At 41.6% G+C, this 24,165-nt stretch overlaps 1 protein-coding gene across 4 annotated transcripts in view; it reads right to left on the minus strand.

The window, feature by feature from the left end:
• Window positions 1-24,165, minus strand: part of MPPED2 (metallophosphoesterase domain containing 2) — a 211,278-nt gene that overhangs the window by 133,544 nt on the left and 53,569 nt on the right. For 2 of the 4 annotated variants that reach the window (XM_005216303.4, XM_005216304.5), the window contains exon 3: window positions 19,782-19,963. In XM_005216303.4, coding sequence (XP_005216360.1) covers window positions 19,782-19,963 — 182 coding nt within the window. 4 annotated transcript variants of the gene reach the window in all.

The raw sequence follows: 24,165 nt of genomic DNA on the forward strand, positions 1-24,165 counted from the left end.
AAGGAAGGATTCATAAAATGAAGCATATGAATCTATGCAAATATCAGCTTGGTTTCCTAAATCCCCAAGAAACTCACCAAGTATAGCCTATTCACCTAGTATTCCTCATGGATATGAGAGCTGGACTGTAAAGAAGGCTGAGTGTCAAAGAACTGATTCTTTCGAATTGTATTGCTGGAGAAAACTCTTGAGAGTCCCTTGGACTGCAAGGAGATCAAACCAGTCAATCTTAAAGGAAATCAACTCTGAATATTTATTGGAAGAACTGATGCTGAAGCTGAAGCTCCAATACTTTGGCTACCGGATGTGAAGAGCTGACTCACTGGAAAAGACCCTGATGCTGGGAAAGATTGAGGGCAGGAGGAGAAGGGGCCTACAGAGGATGAGAATGGTTGGGTAGCATCACCGACTCAATGGACATAAGTTTGAGCAAACTCCAAGAGACAGTGAAGGACAAGGAAGCCTGGCATGCTGCAGTCCATGGGGCCTCAAAGAGTCGGACACGACTTAGCGACTAAATAACAATAAGCATCAGTCCAGTCACTAGGACTACCACCATCAGCATCACTAAGACTGTTATACAGACTTTACAATTTCAAAAGTAAATGATAAAGGAAAATATATGCATAGGGCTTTGATACAGGCAGGCACTTAATCTCAAATGGCTGTGTAATGTGAAATAATTCAGTCTATAAGGAAAGAACTAACAGTCTCATTCTCAATATTTTCAGAGAAATCAAAGCTTGGAAGTTGTATACTTTATACCAGATGTCTGTCTTCACAGGCAAGTCTAGTCTCCTCAAAATAAAAAGTTTACCTTCCAACCTTATTTTCAAACAAAGGGGAAAAATACAAAGTAGAGAATAAGTGAGATTCACATCAATGGCAGAAAGAAGAGAGACAATACATTTTAATGCACTTTATCCTGAAATGAGAAGAAAAAAAATGTGCTGTTTCTTTCCTGCTCTTGAAATTTCAATAGAATTTTAAAAACACCAGGAAAAAAAGGTTTATTTCAGTTTCATAATGCACACAACACTTGCTGCGATAACATCTAAATCTGGCAGATCAATAATGCATGTTACAGTTAGCTGCTTAATTATTCATTTTGGATGTAACCAAGTAGGTTTTAAAACAAATGTGGAAAGAACTAGAAAGGACAGGTAGTGCAATCAAAAAGAAAAGTTTCTCCCCAATGTAATTCTTATCTGAAAGATCATAAAAGTCTCCTCCACTTTTCAAAATTAGAGATATTTTGATTAAGAACTTTATATTTTTTACAATTACATGTATTTTATGAACCACTATAAATGCTAAAATCAAATGCCTTAAATCTTCCATTTCAAAATACTGTACATAAAAATGGCATATATTACATTACGAAAGGTCACAAAGTGACAAACAGAAGTAAATTCGAGTCTAAAAACATTAACCAAAGATAGGTAATAAAGATGAAAAAAGCAAACAAGGAAAACATTCATCCGGGAGCGAGTCAAAATAGAAGACTGACTGAAGGCTGCTGTATGTGGCTGCAAAAGAGCAGCAGCCACGGGGGTGAGTAGGAGCTGTATGCGCTTCAACAAGCATGTACCTACTGGGTTCAGGAGTTACCTCTTCACACTTTATGCAAAAATACTTTATGGGCAAGCAGTAGTCCTAATCAGGAACAACATATTGGAAAAACTGAAAGAAGTTTTAAATGAAAATGCAAACTATTCCCACTTCCTTCTCCAAGTAATAAAGTAGAAAAACAACAAGAAGAATAAATAAAAACAAAACCAGTTGTTCGGATCTGAGTTTCAAAATGAATCGCACCCCCTTTTAGGCTAAATGATGAATATTACTCATCAACCATCTTTGTAGGAACCTTTCCACTGACAGCTCTGAATTGCACCTTCCAGTTTCTACCAGGACTAACTTAGCCACGCCAGAAACACACAGAGAACCTGAGTGCTCAAACTTCCAGTACCATTAGCCAGGTTATCAAAGCTCTTTTGAGCTCACTCTGTCACATTCTAGCCAGCAGTCCAAGAGCCTTCCATCAAACAAATCTAATCGATTTGACATTTATTAAGGATCTCACTAATTTTTAAAATTAAGTACCAGGCAGCATCTCTTGGATCAAAAAAAAAAAACCCAAAACCTGTTAGATAACTCTCTAAAGTAGACATATTTTCCAGTCTTTGATAGTATAGTGTAAAAACTAGAAATGAAAGAAAGGTAACATCACTCAGCTCCCCACCACCATGAGTGTCTAGGATCCTGGGGGCCCACCCTCCCCCAATGCGTGGAAGAAAGCAGCACTCAGCACGGATGCCACCTCTTAGAATCTGGAGATCTGTGTTACGGTAGGTGCAGCACCTGTAGCTTGAGATCAAGAAGAACTTTTTTGCCATTTGCAGCTATAGGGACGGACCTAGAGACTGTCATACTGAGTGAAGTAAGTCAGACAGAAAAAAAGAAATATCGTATGATATCCCTTAAATGTGGAATCTAAAAAGAAATCATACAAATGAACTTACTTACAAAACAGAAACAGGCTCACAGACTTAGAGAAGGAACTTATGGTTACCAGGGGGTAAGAAGAGGGGGAAGGGATAGTTAGGGAGTTTGGAATGGACATGCACACTCTGCTACATTTAAAATGGATAAACAACATGGCCCTACTATAGCACTAGGAACTCTGCTCAATGTTATGAGGCAAACTGGATGGGAGGGGTGTCAGGCAGAGAATGGATACACGTATATGTGTGGCTGAGTCACCTAAAACTATCACAGCATTGTCAATCAGCTACGCCCCAATACAAAAGGAAAAGTTAAAAACAGAAAAAAAGAGTCTCCTCTTTGTACATATGCTCAGAGGATCAAATGAAATAAACGTGCTCCCAAAATACCTGCAGTGCATGGCATCTTGTTAGTTAATACACAACTTTTTGTTACATTAGTTAGAATGTAGGCATAGACTAATTTTATAGGGTCGAATTTCCTTTATAACCTCCTCACTCCTTTAGGGTAAGAAAGTGAGAAACAGCATTTTGATTTAGTCTGATTTGGCTTGGTTTTTACTAACTGCAAGGCATGATTCTGGATTGGATTCTTGAATGGAAAAAAAAAAATGCTATAAAGGACATTGCTAGGACAATCGACAAAATCTGAAAAAAAAAAGTCTGAGAGTAAATAATAGAGTTGTATCAATTTACATTTGATTTTGAAAACTGCAGTGGCTTATTGTAAATGAATAGCCATATTTTCAGGAAAGTCACTGAAATATATTTAAGGGGCCTGATGTCTGTAGCACATTCTCAAATGCTTCAGAAAAAGGCAGATATAGAAAGAATGATAAAGCAAATGAGGCAAAACACTAACAATTGGGTAATCTGGTTGGACGGTATATGGGAATTCATTATGTTTTTCTTGCAACTTTTCTGAAAGAAAGTGAAAGTTGCTTAGTCGTGTCCAACTCTTTGCATCCCCATGGACTATACATACAGTCCATGGAATTCTCCGGGCCAGAATACTGGAGTGGGTAGCCGTTCCCTTCTCTAGGGGATCTTCCCAACCCAGGGATAGAACCCAGGTCTCCAGCATTGCAGGCAGATTCTTTACCAGCTGAGCCACCAGGGAAGCAACTTTTCTGAAATGTGATTCAAAATAAGAAGTATATAAATATTCATTGAAAAAATGATTAAGCACACTGGGCCACCCACTGGTGTGAGAAGTGCTGTCTATACCTTAATGGCCCCTCTGGTGCTTCACCTTGGACTCCACTCCACCTTCCACTCCCTAGGCTATTGGCCTGCCCCATGTGAAGGAGTAACTTAACTGAATTATGTGGACAACGCTATAATTATGTCCTCTTCTCATCTTCTTTGCACAACTCAAAGTGAGCATGTGTGGGGTGAGCTAATGATTTGCTGTGTTATCTCTGATGAGTACTATATTATTTGCATCATAATATTTTCATTTCTTCCTCCTGCACAGAATGCCACATTGACAGCAAGGTCAGCTAAGTTACTATAAGGGATTTTTAATGAAAACAATTATAAATTTAAAATAACTGTGTTTAAAGCATTTAACAGTCACCAGGGTCAAGTGATTACAGCAGTTACAAGACCCATGGGACATGTTCACACCAAAACAAAGTGAATAAATTACCTCAGCTGGCGCATGTAATCACTAAGTGACCACAGGGGTCAGGCAGAGTGAAACCCTGAAGACTCTCACGCAAAACCAATAATGAAAATTTATCAGTCAAAGGGGGAGACGGAGGATGTCAGGAATTAGTGAGTCGAGTGATAGACTAAAAGCAGAACTGACTCTCCCTGCAGCTTTAGGGCCACGAAAATGACAGTCAAAAACCCAGGGGACAGCTGGAGAAAGATTCCAGGAAACAATATGCAGACGGGCTGGGAGGTGGTGAGAGAGCTGAACTGGAAATGATCTATGCAGCCTCAGTAAGTTCAAACCCAGGGTTACTCTGGGACAAGGATGACTATCTTCACCTAGAAACCTGTGGTGGGGTCTGGAAATACAGCATCTGGAGCTTTCCGATGTAAGAATGTGATGTTAAAAATAAAATGATCATCTCTAACATTTACAGGGCACTTGACATCTTCTGAGGATGTTCCTCAAACATTATCCTCACATCTCAATTTCTCCTTGTTGGAGAAAAGTGGTGGCTGGACACCAGGGAAGCGACGCCATTTTGTCCATGGAAGTCCAACTAGGAAGTGAATAAACCAGACCTTTTACTGAAGAGTTCTTATTTGTCAAAGACACCTCTGAAAATATGATCTTAGGAGACTCACAATCAAAAGAGGAGATACGGATTTCCCTGGTGGTCCAGTGGTTAACAATCCACCTTGTGATTCAGGTTCGATCCCTGGTCAGGGGACTAAGATCCCACATGCCCTGGAGCAATTAAGCATGCGCCATAGCTAGAGAGCCCGCCTGCTACACCTACTGAGCCCGCATGCCACAACCAGAGTGTGCACTGAAACAAAAGATCCTGCATGCCTCAACTAAGACACGACACAGTCAAATAAATAAATAAATTATATATATATATATATATTTTTTTTTTTTTTTAAAGAGGAGAGCAGCAGCCCTAGAGTAACGTGTGCTAACAGAATGAACACCATACAAAGCAGAGGCAAGGATGACAACCAAGTAGAAAGGCAGGGCCAATTTCATAAACCTTTGAATCGGGCCTTAAAGAATGAATAAAGAATTCACAGAAGAAAGGCCACAAGATTGGCAGGCAGGCAGCAGGACCCACAGGAGCAAATATTGAGTTATTTAGCAAAACTGTGCTGAATGCTTACTATGCACGCGGCCCCGTGCTTGCGTCCTCATCACTGGCGAGGAGCAGACAGGCACACTCTTGCTCTCATGGCACCTCCTCTCCTTCCACCACCCACCCACTCAGCGTACCTGTGCTCAGCAGCTCCTGTGTGTTAGGCACTCTATGCATATAGAGGATACAACAGTAGTAAATGGGGCAAGTCCATATGCTCATAGAGCTCTCATTCAGTGGAGGAAGACTGATGATTAACAAGACACAGAATAGGAAAAAATAAGATCTCACCAAGGAGGTGGCATTTGAGCAGAGACTGACAAATCCAGGAAATGGGTAAGGTGGGAACGACTTTGGACCAGAATGTTTGCTGTGGCTGGAGGACAAGCAAAGGAGAAAAGATAGGACATATGCCCAAAGGGCTAAAGAGAGAGTGGAGAGAAGTATGTTGGAGAAGGAAGCTGGGCAGATAGACTGGACCAGCTCACGAAGAGTCTTGAATGTCATGACAAACTTTATTCCATCAGTTAATGGTTCCTAAAATGCATTCCAGAAAATATTAGTCTGATGGGATAATTCATGAGAAAAGGGTCCTGCGCCTCCACTGTATCTATAAAAATGGTGATAAGAGCATGGACCCAACCAGGATGTTGTGAGGATTAAATGGGTTAATTCTTGTAGAGGGTCAAGCAAATATGAGTACTCCGAAAGTGTTATTAAACTATTCCAGGAAAACGAATGGTAGGCTGAGCCTAGGCAGTTTCTTTAGATACAACAGATAGTCCAGAAAGTAAACTGACAAAACATAGTCATATTTAGATAGAGGCAGTTTAGGCGCCTGGATAAATGGTCATGAGAATCAGAAGGAGAGTTCAGGAGAACGAGCAGTATTTGGAGAAGACAGAAATTCAGTGTGAGTTGTACTGGTTTTGAGGAATCTTATGTACCTTCTACCTTCTACGGCAAAATGCCTAGTCTCCAGTTAGATGCAAGTATCTGGAGAGAGATTAAGAGAGAATCAGGACTCCAATCCACAAATAAAACCTCAAAGAATAAGAATAATCCCCCAGGTTCTGATATGTAGAAGTAGTGTATGATGAGAAATGGTATCACATGAGGGCAGAAGATAAAGCCCCTAGTCCTGTGAAAAATCAGGTAAGATGTTAAAACTCCCTGAGTTCTAGCTGCCTAATTTATAAAATCAGGGAAGTAATACTGACGCTCAAAGGCTGGATGCTGAATGCACCAACATTGCTCTCGTTCCCTTCTGCATCCTCGGCGTCTTTCGCAAAGCAGGAACTGGTCCAGAGTAATGCTGAGCTCACAAGTAAAGCATCTTTTGAGGAAGAAATCCCTTCACACTCTGGGATATAAGGATCCTGGCTCCAGGATTTAGGATTTTGACATTTAGGGACTCCAATCTTCCCTCTTGGGCCAGACGGTTTGGAAAAGTTGAGGACATTTTTATTTCCAAAGAGCTCATTTTTAATTTATTTATTTTTAATAGTGGTACAATTTTCAGACGGAAAAATGTGAAAAGATTCTCCCTTTTCAGTAAAGTGTCCGCTGCTGCTGCTGCTAAGTCGCTTCAGTCGTGTCCAACTCTGTGCGACCCCATAGACAGCAGCCCACCAGGCTCCCCTGTCCCTGGGATTCTCCAGGCAAGAGCACTGGAGTGGGTTGCCATTGCCTTCTCCAATGCATGAAAGTGAAAAGTGAAAGTGAAGTCACTCAGTCGTGTCTGACTCTTCGCGACCCCATGGACTGCGGCCTACCAGGCTCCTCCGTCCATGGGATTTTCCAGGCAAGAGTACTAGAGTGGGGTGCCATCGCCTTCTCAGAGTAAAGTGTCTACCTGGCTGTTAAAGTAATGATTATATACGTCTTGGCCATGTATATTTCTCTTGAGGCGATGGGGACATTTCAGCAGAGGAGGAAGCAAAAAGCTTTAGAATTGAAGGTTGAAAGAGTGGGCACAACGTCCAGGGACTTTAGTTCTTGTCTCAGCTCCTGGATTGGCTCATGGTATGACCCCAGTCTGTCCTTCTACTTTCTGGATCTCCATCCATCCATCAGCAAGACAGGGAAAATACTGTCTGCCCATACCAACTTCCCTGGACCATTATAAGCATTAATGATCTAATACACTCAAAAGTACTCTGAGTCCTCTGGAGGAAAGGTGTCATATAAATTAGAGGCAGTATAATTAATGTAATTTAAGAAAATAGCTGGCCATAACAGGGAGGATTAGGTTCACACGGATCACAAACGACCCAGTCTTTGTGTCTTGAGGTCACTGACAATCCTTTCTAATGTAACAAAACCCAATCTTACTTATTTGAACATATGCAACTGTTTGGGGTTTCTTTTTAAAGTACTTTATTTAATTCTATATCAAACTGAACTATACTTGAATGTCAATTTTGTCTTTATTGGGAAAATGTATTTACATATTTACATATGAGTTAAAATCATGAAGTAATTAACTTTAGGATAAAAGATTCTTCCATAGAAAGCAGGAGAAGTAAATAGTAAGCATGAATCAACTGTTATTTGGATTAAGTAGATACTCATTCTATACTATTACAGACAGGAAAACAGGATGTCTATATCCACCAGATAGACTACACAGATAACGTGCAGACACTTTTATTCTAGAATCTCATACTAAGGGAAAAAACTTAGATAAATTACTTAGAAAGAGAAGCTATGAACAAATTTAAATAGAAAGAGAAACTCTCAAATACACTATAACCCTACATGATAAGTGGGAAAACCAAACTATGAATCAAAAGTTGAAGAGTATCTGCATGTGAGATACTGTTTTTGTGAATAAACTAAAGATTAAGAACCTTCTTTGATATTAACTCTAAACAGTAAGAGTCATGGAATTCTAGGCTCTCACACACTCTCCCCTATAAATCACGGGAAAAGTCATCTTGTTTGCCCTCTCTTAAAGCCTCTTACCTTGACCTCATTATTAGAGAAGACTATTAAGTGGTCATAAAGTTATATCACTATAAACATTTCAATGAGGCTCCCCTGCTCAAGTTATTCCTGAAATTTTCTTATGGAAACTCCTAGGCACTTTACTAGAAAGCAATTGCCATTATGTCACGTCATTGTTTTGTTCTTATTTTTTATCAAGGTGTAATTGATATATATCAGTTTCAGGTGTACAACATAACATATTCAATATTTGTATACATTGCAAAATGACCACCTCAGTAAGTCTAGTTAATATCTTCAGTCAGTTCAGTTCAGTCACTCAGTCGTGTCCGACTCTTTGCAACCCCATGAATCGCAGCACGCCAGGCCTCCCTGTCCATCACCAACTCCCAGAGTTTACCCAAACTCACGTCCATCGAGTTGGTGATGCAATCCAGCCATCTCATTCTCTGTCGTCCCCTTCTCCCCCTGCCCCCAATCCCTTCTAGCATCAGAGTCTTTTCCAATGAGTCAACTCTTCACATGAGGTGGCCAAAGTATTGGAGTTAATATCTTAACTATACATAATTATATATTTTTTCCATGTGATGAGAATTTTTAAGAACTACTCTTATAGCAACTCTCAAATATGTAATATGATACTAGGATATGACTATAATATATACTACTACATTTACACTATAACATATATATCATGAACTATAGTCACCATGCTGTTTGTTAAAACCCAAGACTTATTTATTTCATTGCCATTATGTCATATCATTGCTTTTTATTCAAAATGGCACATTTGAACTTGTCCACTTCACAAACTCCAGTTCCTAATAATTTTGTACTGTTGAAAAAAAAAAAAAAACCAGAAGGCTTAAAATGTGCAAACCATGCCTGGAAAGCATTATATGTAAGAGTTTAAAAAATAAATTAAAACCTGCCATCAATAACCTGGTTAAAGCTTAGTGTGCTGGAGTTCCTAAGACAGGAGCTAGTGGGCAGAAATGATTTTCAGAAAAAGAGATGATGATACTGGGGGATGGGGTAGGGGGAGACAGTGGATCAGATTCAAGGAGGCAGACAAGGGGGAGATGACAGGAGACTGAAGAGAGGGACAGGGAACGGGGAGGCCTGGCCCCCTCAGGTTGTGGTTCAAAAGTTAACTAGAGTCCAAGGAGATCATGTGTGCTGGGTGTGGGGTGCTTGGAAAGGAGAGAGGGCCAGGTTCCTGGGGGACTAGACAGGCCATGTTGCTCATCCTTTTCTATACTCCACCGGCAGAATGGGCCACCTGCCAGAGGTCCCTGTGGCAGAAGAGAATGTAAGGCTACTCTCCCTGAAGTTTTGGCATCCTGAGGAATAAAAGAAATTCACCAACAGGACAGAAAGGTGGAGTCGTGGCAGCTTGGGTAGTAGGTAATATTTACTGACCATTCACTACCTGTACACATTGGGCACCTGTTATCAGGTACCCTATTTATCTCTCTGCAGTCGTTTTATGGAGAAGGCAATGGCAACCCACTCCAGTACTCCTGCCTGGAAAATCCCATGGTCGGAGGAGCCTGGTAGGCTGCAGTCCATGGGGTCGTGAAGAGTCGGACACAACTGAGTGACTTCACTTTCACTTTTCACTTTCATGCACTGGAGAAGGAAATGGCAACCCACTCCAGTGTTCTTGCCTGGAGAATCCCAGGGACGGGGGAGCCTGGCGGGCTGCTGTCTATGGGGTCACACAGAGTCGGACACGACTGAAGTGACTTAGCAGCAGCAGCAGCCCTTTTAAGTTAGATACACTAAGCATTCATAAATCTCCTTTTACAGATGAATAAATTGAAGATCACAAAATTAACAACATTAAAACCAGGCAGATTTAAACACAGGCAGACTAGATCTGGCACTCACGCTCTTAGCCTGACAGCATACTATCTTTTCACACGTCAGTACACACACGTGCATTTATACACCACACGACAGGATGCACACCAGCTGTTAATAGTAGTTACCTTGATTTTTTTCTGTACAGTTATTTGTATCTTCTCACAATGAGTATGTAAGCTTTCACAATTAAAAAAAGAGTTGATAGTCATTTTTAAAAAGCCCGTAAAGGGTTAGAATTTTCCCCCACTGAGGATATTCAGAAATATGTGACACAAACTCTCCAATACGACTGAAAGCATGAGAAAGAAATTACAATCCTTACAGAGGGAAATTTGACAGTATGTACTAAAAACCCTTTTAAAAAACACATCATTTGAAGCAACAATTCTACTCATAGGACGCTATCTTCTAAACTAAGGATGTTTGCAAAGAGAGAGCAAGAAAGATGTCTATCACACCAGTGCAGATAAAAATAAAAAATGAAAACACTGTAGGTGGCCAGTACTAATTTTTTGTTGTTCTTCAGTCGCTAAGTCCTGTCTGACTGTTTTCGACCTCATGGACTGTAGCACTCTGTCCTTCACTATGTCTCAGAGTTTGCTCAAAAGCCCAGTAGTAAAGATCTGGATAAATGAGCCAGAGTGCACCCATACACTTGGGCTTTCCTGGTGGCTCAGCAGTAAAGAATCAGCCTGGAATGCAGAAGACTCGAATTCAGTCTCTGGGTTGGGAAGATCCCCTGGAAGAGGAAATGGCAACTTACTCCAGTATTCTTGCTTGAAGAATGCCATGAACAGAGGAGCCTAGTGGGCTACTGTCCACAGGGTCACAAAAGAGTCAAACTCAGCGACTAACAGCAGTAACAGCGCCCATACAGCTGTAAATACTGTGCTGTAATTCTTTTTTTAAGTTACAGGACAATATGCATAGCTCTATTAACTTTTCAAAATATTCCTTAAACAGAGATGGTGGCAAGGGCAAATGACCCTGCCATGCTCCTCTTCTTCTTTCCCATTGGCTCCCTTCCCTCCAAGGTTCCTGCTCGTCCTTGGTGGTACCAACACCATTCTCACCTGGTACTCCTTCTTGTGAAGCCTGGCTTTCCATCCTGTCCCTAACCTCTTCCCCTAAACCCATGTCCTTCTGGATTTGCTCTGTTGCCCTTCTTGGTTAAGACAACATGAAATTAAACAGGGCCCTTAGAGGGAGTTTGGCGGGGGCAGGGGGGGACTCTCCAATAACCACCATCCTTTTATGAAAGTCTAAAGGAACAATAAGAACAGTTTTCAGCCATTATCACAAGATAAATAAGAAACTAAATGAAAATAGTTCTACCAGGACCCAGAACCCTAGAAACCGACTTTAAGAAATAAGTGGTGTAGCCCCTAACTACAGAGCAAGGGCCAGGGTCTCAGAACCATGAGCTGTGTACCTTCAGAAACGGGCTGCTGAGAAATGGTTACTGGGTGTGTGGAGATGGACTATTATAGCAGAAGAGAACATGGATGAGGATGGTTAAAATAAAATCAACAAACTGCGCAAAGGAAAAAGAACCAGAATATTTCTTAAATAAAGACTTGCTGCTATTGAGGATATTCAAAATAGAAAAGAAAAACGTCTCAAATGCTACACATCAAATAGTGATTACTCCAGAGACAGGATTACATGGAGAAATGTGTATTTTCTACTTCGCACATGTCAAAAACTTTAATTTCTGTAATGTTTGTGTATCTTATTTATACTGAAAGTATTCTTTTTTGGGAAAAAGTATTTTAGCCATATTTATTGATGTGGAAAGTTGTGCATGAAATATTGTTAAGATGAAAAACAGCTTACAACAGTCTTACTCTAAGATCTCTAATTTGGTAAAAAGTGCTCACGTGTGTATGTGCTCGTATGTATCAATAGAAAACATTCTATATAGAATTACCCTATTCTATTCAATAGAGAACATTCTATAAAAATGTTAACAGTGGTTATCTCTGGCTATGGGTAATTTTGTTATCTTGTTTCACTTATCTCTATTTTCTAAGTTATCAGGAATGAACATGTACTACATGTATTATAAAAATATAATAAATAGCCCAGGCTGTGAAAGCTTTTCCCAAAGACCAGCTCCAAAACTTCGGGCCAATAGCAGGATCACTGGAAGAGGGACACACTCTCAGTACGACTATTCTGAAAGGGGCAAAATCAATTTTAGTGTCTACGATCTGGGATGTTTGCCACAGTCACATTCGGTTATAATCGTACCTGATACAGTGCTCCTACAAATACAAAGAACCTTCTTCTTGAGAGTCTCAGGAGCATCTTCATTTTTTCTTTTAGGCTTGGAGAAATGGAACCTCTGAACTATTAAACAACAACTGAGGCAGGATAAAATTAAAAATTATAAGTTTATGGTACTAATGCTGTGTTAAAAGGGATTCGGAGTGACTAGATTGTTGTATTGGAGAAGGCAATGGCACCCCACTCCAGTATTCTTGCCTGGAAAATCCCATGGATGGAAGAGCCTGGTGGGCTGCACTCCATGGGGTCGCTAAGAGTCGGACATGACTGAGCGACTTCACTTTTCACTTTCATGCATTGGAGAAGGAAATGGACCCCACTCCAGTACTCTTGCCTGGAAAATCCCATGGACGGAAGAGCCTGGTGGGCTGCACTCCATGGGGTCGCTAAGAGTCGGACATGACTGAGCGACTTCACTTTTCACTTTCATGCATTGGAGAAGGCAATGGCACCCCACTCCAGTACTCTTGCCTGGAAAATCCCATGGGCAGAGGAGTCTGGTGGGCTGCGGTCCATGGGGTCGCTAAGGGTCGGACACGACTGAATGACTTCACTTTCACTTTCATGCACTGGAGAAGGAAATGGCAGCCCACTCCAGTGTTCTTGCCTGGAGAATCCCAGGGACGGGGGAGCCTGGTGGGCTGCCGTCTACGGGGTCGCACAGAGTCGGACACGACTGAAGCAACAGCAGCAGCAGATTGTTGTACATAAACTTTTAGCTAAAAGAACAGACCACCCAAGAACCCTGTCTTTCTAATTTTAATTGAGGAAACAGAACAACTACCATAAACCCCTTTTAAATATTTCTGCTCAAAGTCTCGTTGAATCACTAACAGCAGCCAACTGAACATATATCTTGAGGACAAAAAGGAAAAGGAAGGGCATGGCATTTTATATACGGTACAATATAATTTTAAAGTTTCAGCCAAAAGTGCAAAAATCACACACACAAAAGCCCTGTCCTTTATGTTCATTCAAAAATCACTCAGTGTGAATCGGCTGTGTGCATTGACTATTCCAGGCTCTACTCAGAACTGGTGCAGAAGGAGCACTCATTGGGCATGCTCTGTTGTCTTGCTGGGGACAGACAAGGAAACAATGACATAACAGCCATGGGAAGGGCTGCACAGAGGCCTGACCTAGTGCTAAGGGAAAGAGAACCCATCATAAAGGAGGAAGGAGATCTCCTGGTCATTCCAGGAAATGGAAACAGGACTTGCAACGGGAAAGCCATGTGGAAGGACATGTGCATTTGGGGAGTGGGAAGAAAGTCAGTGTGGGTGCAGCTGGAAGGTGGGTGTGCAATCAAATGATGAGATCTCCATTTGTGTAGCCTCCAAGGGCAAAGACGCATATTCAAGAAGAAGGCTGTCACAAATATTCCAAAGACGAGAGGACACGAGGAATGAAATCGAGTGATCTGTAAAGAACATCAAAGTGGCACAGGTCAGAACACCATAGGGGCAAAGCGAAGGACGACCATACACAACCCACTGCCTCACAAAAGGTGTCTTTAGGCATTTCAGTGGTTCCGAATTTACTAGCAATAAAAACAATAACATTTTAACTGGCAGTTAATCTATAGTTGGCAAGTTTATTTTTAAACCCTGTCTGTAAATGAGATGCATTTTTGCCAAGATAAAAAAGAAAATGCCATCACGGTTGAGTGGCTAGGACCCCAGTTCAGCTCACCAATGCCTATTCATTCATAACATCCCTGGAGCATATCTGAGCTATCACATGAATGGGGCTACAAAAATTCTTTCTTTAGAAAAGACCTATCTGCACCTTGTCCCCACAACTCTGATACATGAGCAATGCCGTAGAGCCATCTGGGGGTCTGGGTCTACATATGCATGAGCGTGTATATTTACAGACCCCCTGGACTGTAGCCTGCCAGGCTCTTCTGTCTATGGGATTTCCCAGGCAAGAATAGTGGAGGGGGTTGCTATTTCCTCCTTCAGAGGATCTTCCGAACCCAGGGATGGAGCCAGCGTCTCCTGTGGCTCCTGCTCTGGCAGGTGGATTCTTTATCACTGAGCCACCTGGGAAGCCCTATGCTTAGACAGGAAGTTAATTTAAAAAAAAAAAAAACAATTTTATCCAGAATATGGTCCCTCCCAGCAGGGATCCCAAGCTCAAGGTTGGGAATAGAGAAAGACAGAACACATGTGGGAAGTGGAGTCTGATAGACTGAAAATCAAATTCTCAGGTCACCTCCTAGTTGTGTGATCTTAGGTAAGTTAACTTCATCAAGGCTCAGTTTTCCTCCCAGGTAATAAGCAAGCTAATAATATCTTCTGCATAAGTCATAGAAATAGATGGGGAAACAGTGGAAACAGTGTCAGACTTTATTTTTTTGGGCTCCAAAATCACTGCAGATGGTGACTGCAGCCATGAAATTAAAAGATGCTTACTCCTTGGAAGGAAAGTTAAGCATATTCAAAAGCAGAGACATTACTTTGCCAACAAAGGTTCGTCTAGTCAAGGCTATGGTTTTTCCTGTGGTCATGTATGGATGTGAGAGTTGGACTGTGAAGAAGGCTGAGCGCCAAAGAATTGATGCTTTTGAACTGTGGTGTTGGAGAAGACTCTTGAGAGTCCCTTGGACTGCAAGGAGATCCAACCAGTCCATTCTGAAGGAGATCAGCCCTGGGATTTCTTTGGAAGGAATGATGCTAAAGCTGAAACTCCAGTACTTTGGCCACCTCATGTGAAGAGTTGACTTACTGGAAAAGACTCTGATGCTGGGAGGGATTGGGGGCAGGAGGAGAAGGGGACGACAGAGGATGAGATGGCTGGATGGCATCACTGACTCGATGGACGTGAGTCTGAGTGAACTCTGGGAGTTGGTGATGGACAGGGAGGCCTGGCGTGCTGTGATTCATGGGGTCACAAAGAGTCAGACACGACTGAGCGAGTGACTGAACTGCACTGAACTGAAGTTATAGAAGCTATCTCACAAGTTATTTTGAGGACTGCATAAAATGATACATGTTAATGGGGGGTGGGGAAAAAGGTACAGTGTCTAGCCCCCACCACCCACAGACAATGTATCACTAGTTCAACCCTCTCCCGGTCCAAGTCCCAGTTTCAATGAGACCATTAATTATCTGAGTGACCTGGAGTAGTTCATATAATCTGACCTCAGTTTCCTCTTCCATCAAATGAGGAGGTGGGACCTCCAAGTCCTCTTACGGTTTCAACGTTTCGTCCCACTAGTGTCACTGTTTAGAGGGGGGCCTGTCCTCAGCCTTTATTCGTATGCTTCTTCAGGCTCCCTCTTCACTCTAAATTCCTCTTAAACCTATGGAACATTATGCAAGTTAATAAATTCAGTTTCTAGTTTAAAAAAAAAAAAAGTAAGGTGCCAGTCCTTTCTGCATGCTTAAGTTGCTCATTCATGTCTGACCCTTTGCAACCCTTTGGACTGTAGCCCGCCAGGCTCTTCTGTCCCTGGGATTTCCCAGGCAAGACTACAGGAGTGGGATGCCATTTCCTCTTCTGGATCTTCCCAACCCAGGGATCAAACCTGTGTGACCTGTGTCTCCTAAACTGGCAGGTGGATTCAGTCCTTTCTAGTTTCTGCCTTATGGATTCTATGCCTCTGACTCTGCTGTCTCCCTCTACATTATCTGTTGAAAGCTGTCTACAGGCCAGGGGCTGTGTTAAGAAGGTTGCTATTTGTTGTTTTAGTCACTAAGTCACGTCCAACTCTTTTGCTACCTCACGGACTGCAGCCCGCCAGGCTCTTCAGTCCATGGGATTTTCCAGGCAAAAATACTAAAGTGGGTTACCATTTTCTTCTCCAGGGGATCTTCCCAACCCAGGGATCGAACACACTGTCTCCTGCATCGCAGGCAGATTCTTTACTGCTGAGCCATCACAGAAGCCGTGTTAAGAATGGCACAAGCTTTATCACAGAATATATTCTCACAGCAACCATGGGGTGTATTATTATCACGCCCGTTTTACAAATGAGAAAATCAAGGCTCAGGAATTTAAGCAACAAAGGCAGGGAATTCAACACAGGCTCTTCTCATTACAGGCTACACTACCTTCCCAACCTTTGGCTGTACCTAGTTTGGGTCCTATCGTCTTATGACCCTGTGCTGCACCTGCTTATCTCATAAATTACTTTGTATTAATAACTTAGTGTGTTCCTCCTGCCAGGTGGCGTACATACATATTAACCAGGTACCCATCATCTCTGAACCAATAGAGAACTCGTGATGGGATTCTCAGCCCCTGCAACTGGTAGGTCAGGGTGAGATTCCAGATGGGCTGAGCTTAAATACATTTTTCAAATAACAGCATAACTCAAGTCTCCGTGAAGATGCTGGAACATTTTAGTTCAAGCTCAAGTCTGCAAGCTTCCTAGGTGCCATAAGCCCACTCGTAATCACAGGACGGAAAGAAAAGGGCTCAGACACCAGGTTTACTCACTGGCTGAACTTGGATGCATGTCTTAGACTCTCTGAGTTTCTTTTCTGCTAAAGGATCCTGGGCAAGTTAGCCCAACAGAACTCCAGATTCTTCATCTGTAAAATGGGGATAACATTAGCAACTTTCGAAGGTTGGGACAAATAGAAGGTGTGCCTGGTCTGAAGCAGAAATAGCCTTTTGGGAAACTAAAGGAGTCTAGAGGATGGTCAGTTGCTGACAAGAATCAGGGTAGTCTAAACCCAAGTAGAAAGATGGAAATCAGCGAGAGGTTCCCTGGGCTCAAAGTGACGGCCAAGTCTGTAAGGACTCATGCCGGTGAGGGTTGGATGACCTATTATAGCTAAAGCCCTAGACTGATCTGACCCCTGACTCCACTCTGTTAGGCCACCTGGCAGCTGTTGATGGAAACACTCTTTTCAGGTAAGAGGTTTCCAACTGAGCCAAATGGTAGCATGTAATCATATACTAACTCTCACCTTTGGAGCACCCTGAGTTTGCCAGGGTAACTGAACTATTCTGGGCTGCCCCTATGGGATTCCCAACTTCTCTTCCCTTATACTTCGGTGGGTGTATTCCTTCAGCCTCACATTCTGCATCCCCTTCTGAGACCCCTTCCTCTCATGTCAGGCCATCAGAAGGGAAATGGGTGAGAAGGAACCGATCTTGCAATTGGACCTCAGCATTTTACTTCTTTACTATTTTATTTCCTCGGTTGTGGCACTTTCCCATCTAAGAAGTACATTCCTTTATAAAATCTCCCCGTGTTTACTTCCATTCCACTAAATAATTCCTCTGACCTCTTCTTATTTTTACCCTTTAAATATCTGTTGATGGTTCATTCACCACATTCCCCATTCAATTATTAATGGCCCACAAAAACTTCCAAGCTGCAATCATTTACTGATTAATCTGCACAACAAACCAGAAAGACAGGTAGTATTAATCCTTCGTTCTGCAGAGGGAAACCAAGGGGAAAAGCGAGGTTAACTCAGTTGCCCAAGGTCAGTGGCTAAACAAGATTATAACCAGGATCCATCCTGTCTTGTATTTCTTCCCACAGGCTTACTCTTTCCTTACAAATCAACATTGTCAATGCAGCAAGATCACTTCTGTGTTGATTCAGTTGTCACAGAACAGCTTGAAACTGTCAAATTCAACCCCAAATAATTCTGCCTGTGACTAGTTCATAAACACAAGTTGCTAAAAGAAAGAGGTAATAGTACTGCAAAGCAAACTCGACAGATGCGAAAGAGGAGTGAAAAGAATGGGATTACAGGCCCAGCTGTACCACAGGATAGTCTGCCTCGAGTCACTTTACTTCTCCACATCAGAGTCACTTGTGAAAATGGGATCATGCTGAATGATGTTTAAGATATCTTGCTATTTTAAGTGAGATGACTGTACCTACTGAAACAGTACAAAATATAAAGCTCCAATATCCAAGATCGTGGTAAAATTGGTGTATTCGGGACACAGCTACAATCCCCTTGGGAAGCAATATGTCAATATTCAATAAGAACCGTAAATAATTCCATATCCTTTGATGCAGTAATTTCACTCACACTGTAGTTTGCCCTAAGAAGTAAATCAATGGAAACAAAAAGACATATACAAATGAAAATGCACATTTCAGTGCTAGCTTCAGAGGAAAAATTGTTATCAATTTCAAAGTTCATTTTTAGAGGGCTGTCCTATTAAGTAAAAATACAGAACAATACAAATGTCACATTGCTATCAAAAAGGATAAATATGAAAATTATGCAAAATCATGTAATAGCAATACTATCAAATGAAAATAAACAATAACAGAAGAGCAAATATGTATTCTGATGTCAGCTCTATAAAAGACGGATAAAGTGCAAATCACAAGAAAACTCAAAATAGTTGTTATTCGTTTATTGTTTATTTTCTAAATATTTTAACCGTTTTTAATGAATACTGTTTTCCATCAACACATACACCTTATCATTTAATCAGTTACTTAAAAATTTCTCAAGCCCTGCTTTAGTTCAATGGAAAATCAATTTTCAAGTTTCTGCCTAAATCTCCTCAGTAATTTTGGTTGGCTGACACATTATTCATGGCATTATTCTTGTGGAGTGATTTCTGCCTTTTCTGTAATTCTTCAGTGTCTTTAGAGATTCTAAAATCTCACTGTAATTCCTTAGTATCTTTAGAGATTCTAAAATCTCAGAACCCTGGCACGTCTTTCCCTCACCTAAGAGGATTCTTACAAAGATTTGTCATCTAATCTTGCTGTGAATAACCCCATGATTCCCTTGCAGTGCTAATATTTGGCAACTGCCTAACCCAGGAGTCAGCATTTTTCCAGTAACCCAGACCCGTTGGGTGCCCCTACAGTAACCATAAAGTTGCCATTACCTTTTTCACAGTAGTGTGTAGGGTGATTTCACAGTCCAGAGTTTTGGAGCTTTTCAGTAGGATATCTTATCTTTTTCAGGGGTCTTAGGACACCCTTCTGGTTCACTTGGGAAAGCTGCCCCCCAAGCATCCCTGTGCTAAGACCTTCCTTTTAAATAAGGGCTCTAACATCCTCCTCATTCTTTAGAAATGTTCTCTTACTATCTGGGAAAGATTGCAGAGCCATGAATTAAAAATACGATTCTAGGTCTCATGTGTGCCAACGAGTGCCCTCGTTAAAGCAGAATGAGTGAGATGAGATCGATTTCAAAGCTTTCCATCCCTTTGCCCCAGAGCTGCCGAGGCCAGGCGCTGAAAGGATGCACAGTAAAATTAAATATCTAAAAATTCATCTTTAATTAACACAACTGGATTAAAGCTAGACACCACCGCATATCATACGAGAAATGGCTGAGCTGGCTTCCAAGTGCTCTAATTCAATTAGGGCACAGTGAGTGACACTCGGGCGGGAAAGGTTAATTGGGGGCGCCGGAACGCAATCATTCCTTACCTAACCAGTCATTAAACTTCTTAACCTCTGAGGGCAGTCCCAGCTCGGTGAAATCGCCTGTGTGGAGAAGGATGTCCCCATAAGGCATCTGGATACCATCTGTTCTGGAGTGTGTGTCTGAGATGCAGACAAAGCGCGTGTGGCCCGCTGGTTTTGGAGTGTCATATGGGATGGGGTCGACCCTGAAGTAGACATAACAGATCCCATAACAGTTAAATATATTCGAACCCTCGTAATTGTCATCGCACATACATATTGACTGTTATCCGTGAACGCACCCAGACAAACCAATGCAAAGACAGAAGGGCCCATTATAACAAGGAACCCTTTGGGGGTGCAAAAGAGACAGCATCACCCATCTACAAACCCACTGGGCAAATTCAAAAAGTCTTACTTACCTGGTAGGAAAATTAAAAGGCCAGACTATCTTACACGTAGAGTCAGAAGTAACCCAGGCAACTGAGAGAGTGATTAATGGTGAAGTTTAGGGATATTGAACCCCAACTGGGGAAGCAAAATGATACTATTTTCTCTCTCTTCATGCTCCAACTGATCCCACTACTCATTAGGAAATGGATAACTAATTTATTCCTCCTTAAACATGCATAACTTTAGCAAAGAACTAATTTATGGAGAACATTCTACACATGCTTTGCTAACTGAAATGTTAAGAGACGTAGTAGATGGTAAGTACTTCTAGCCAATTTCCTTTCTAGAACCATTCAATACCTCTATCACGTTTTCAAGCAGAGATTCACAAATCAAATTGTGGGGAGGGAAGGTGACGCCAAAGTAAACGGACTTTTAAATAAAACACTGGATGTTCCAAGAACTTTGTCCAGCTGCTTCTCTACCACCTCCTGAAGCCCCAGTTACACCTTAGGTTACCTGGAATGCTCACATGCCTTGGGCAAAGCATCTATTCAGTACAAACAAAGTAAGCCTTTTAATGGGTGTGTACAGATCTACATATGCATTAATATATGTACAGTTTTAGAGACCTAAGCACTGTGAAATTACACTCGGGCATAAGAATCAAAAGGCAAAATGATCCACCCGAAGCAAAGAAAATGAAACAGAACATTCTCATTTAATTGAGTGTAACAAAGTGTGCTAAATAAACTTGGTAAAGCAATGCAAATCTGACTCTTCAAGCATACAGTTTTAATTATTTAAAGGGTTTATAGCAGAGTTAAGGATGCTTTAACTATATTAACTCTACACTGACAGCTTCCTGTAATTTCTCTGTAGGAATGTACACTTACTTTGGATTATGGGTGAAAAGCAGCAGCTATCAAAGCAAAGAGAAGGTCACAAGAGAAGCAAATATGCAATGTGGAGATGAGAGCGTAAAATGTTAAATAAGGAACAATATTTCATATCCCCACCCCACCCCGGGTTATTAACATGCAGCAGAGAACACAGGGAAAGCTCAACACAAGATTCTCTGCACCAGTTGCCTCCAAGGCTTTGTTTAATTTTTTGTTCTTTTCCCCACTTTTGTAAAAAGAAACGATCTGTTTTCACAATGGCAATGTTTGTGAGGGAAACAAAGGCAGTCAGTATACAACCTGCAGAGTCCCGCATTTCCTTAATGGTTAGTCTTTTAATTTTATTTTACCTTTGTCAGAGAAGAAGCAAGGAAGAAGAAAGGAGAACTGGAAGAAGACAAAAAGGATGCAGGGACTGTGAACTGGTGAATACAGTGGGGCTCACTGAAAACCCAAAAAGAAAGTTTAACTTCTGCAAAAAAAAATTTATATACATATATATATATATACACACATACACCGGATTTTTCCTCTAAAGGTTAGAAATTAACAATGCTGTCATCATGAAGAAATTCACTAATCCACTGAGATCTCATGAGCAACCTAGAAACCCTTCTGATAGGATCCAATGTTGATTTTTTTATTATATATTAAAATGTTTTTCTTTGCATTACTGAGACTCTATTATACTGTCTCAGTGGTTCTAAATTGTATCAGTTGACATTACCTGTTTTCTAAAAGTAGTTTTCCCGGACAATAAAGGACTGTTTCCTGCCATAGCAGACTGTGTCACCCTCTGGAAGTGACACTTAATATTCTATTCCTACAGACAAAGTTAAGATGCTTGCTAGAAAGGGGCTGTGCACATCTATGCTGAAACCACCAATGTCTGAAAGAAAATTCATCAACCACTGGACTTTAAATGTATACATAAATTCATTATTTATATATCTTTATTTTCCAGTTATGTTCTCATCCTAAGGGTCAAGTACAGACACAGCCCCATTTCTTCCTTTCTGTAACTCAGTTAAGCTGTGGGCACAACCAGTACATCAAAATCCTTTAAGAAGCGGTCCCCAACCTCTTTGGCACCAGGGACAAGGTGAGTGGAAGACAATTTTTCCATCGATTGGCAGACAGGGAGTAGGGATGTTGTGCGGATAATTCAAGCACATTAATTTAGTGTCCACTGTATTTCTATTATTATTTCATCAGCTCCACCTCAGATCATCAGGCATTTCATTCCAGAGGTTGGAGACCCCAGCTTTAAGAGTCTACACGAGTTTATCAGAGGGACATCAGAGTCATCATTTTCAATTTATAAAACAGAAAGGAGCACAGATATAAATCCTTCCCTGTGAACAGGCCCCTGTGCTATGAACCTACTCAGTTTAGAGAAGTGAATCACCACTCAGTACATGTGTTTCTTAGCTCTGTGCTGGACAATCATTTTCTATGACTATTAAAACATCAGTCAGTTTCTGAGTGGTTTCAAGTCTTCCCCACCTTCTCTCCTCCTCCAGAGAAACAAAGGTCCAACAGAATTAACGGTGAAATAAAGGCCAAGAAATAAAAAAATAGAAGAGAGAGGAAGAAGAGAGAGAAATGAGTCCTCTCAGCTTTGAGCTGAAATAAAATGATGAGTCAGAGGGACACAGGACGACTGAGAAGGTGTATCCATCACCACCACCAACCTGATGTCATCCAAGGAAAACAATTAGTAGACACTGGGAAAGATACGGAGGACTGATTCAAGGAAGAGGGCTGTGGAAGTCCAAAGCCAGGGGTGGGGGTGGGTTATAAACGTGCAAAAACATAATTTACATACATCCCCTGACCCAGAGGCAATGATGTCCTTTGCTATCCATCAAAGGACAAGAAAATAAGACAGCATAGCCTGTCAGAGCCACGCTGCAGGGTAACAGGACAAGTATCACCTAGGGGTCATAGGAAAGAAGGCATCTCCACCCAAAGACATTCAGAGTTGAAAATAAGACGCCCAGTAGAATAGGCAAGTTGCAGCAGATGTAATTAAAGTTGAGACAACCCTAGGGAAATGACCATTTCCAAATTGAGCATGTGGTAAACACTTTGAAAAGGCAAGACAGCCAAACGTTTTCCTGTAAAAGCATGTTTAAGGGAGACCCTGACAGCTATCAGAAGATCCACCTGTTCACGTTGTGGGAAGACCCTCCCGCTGCCTGTTCCCTCTTAGTTAACAACCTTACTGCTTACTGTTTATGCTGCTGACTTCTCACATGACCTAACATTTCCCCTAAGGCATCATGTCAAATATCCTAGCAAGTGAGTCTCTTACCAAGGCAATCTAACCCCCAGAGCCAGATTCAAATAGCAGAGTGAGATTTGCACGTACATCTGAGTACACCCAGGGGAAAACAAGATGACATGGGAAGATGAGAAGAAAACACTGCATCATAAAATCCCAGAGCTGGACAAAACCTTAGGGGGCATCGGGTTCAGTGCTTTATATGAAGCTTGAACCTCCTCTATCCCTTTCCTGGCTAGCTGACATAAATTTTCTCTCCAAGTTTTCCAGAGAAGGCAAGCCCCGCCCCTGCACTCCCTCCTCTCCACCAGGGCAGACAATTCTGGTTACTTGCTCTACTTGCTAGAAAGTTTCCAATCCAGAAGCTCTAAGGAAGCTGAGCATGGTCCAAAGTGACTTGGCCAGGAGCCTGAAGACTGAGTAACAGTTTGGCTGAGTTACTCATTTTGGGCAAGATATTCCATTCTTTTCACCTCGATTTTATCATCTACAAAATGGGAATAACACTGCCTAATCTCTGCTGTAGTCACTCGGTCATGTCCAACTCTTTGCAACTCCATGGACAGCATCACACCAGACTTCCCTATCCATCACCATCTCCCAGAGTTTGCTCAAACTCATGTCCATTGAGTCAGTGATGCCATCCAACCATCTCATCCTCTGTCGTCCCCTTCTCCTCTTGCCTTCTATCTTTCCCAGAATTAGGGTCTTTTCCAGTGAGTCGGCTCTTCGCATCAGGTAGCCAAAGGATTGGAACTTCAGCTTCAGCGTCAGTCTTTCCAATGAATATTCAGGGTTGATTCCCTTTAGGATTGACTAGTTTGAT

The sequence above is a fragment of the Bos taurus genome, chromosome 15 (assembly GCF_002263795.3).
Source record: "Bos taurus isolate L1 Dominette 01449 registration number 42190680 breed Hereford chromosome 15, ARS-UCD2.0, whole genome shotgun sequence".
Taxonomy (NCBI): domain Eukaryota; kingdom Metazoa; phylum Chordata; class Mammalia; order Artiodactyla; family Bovidae; genus Bos; species Bos taurus.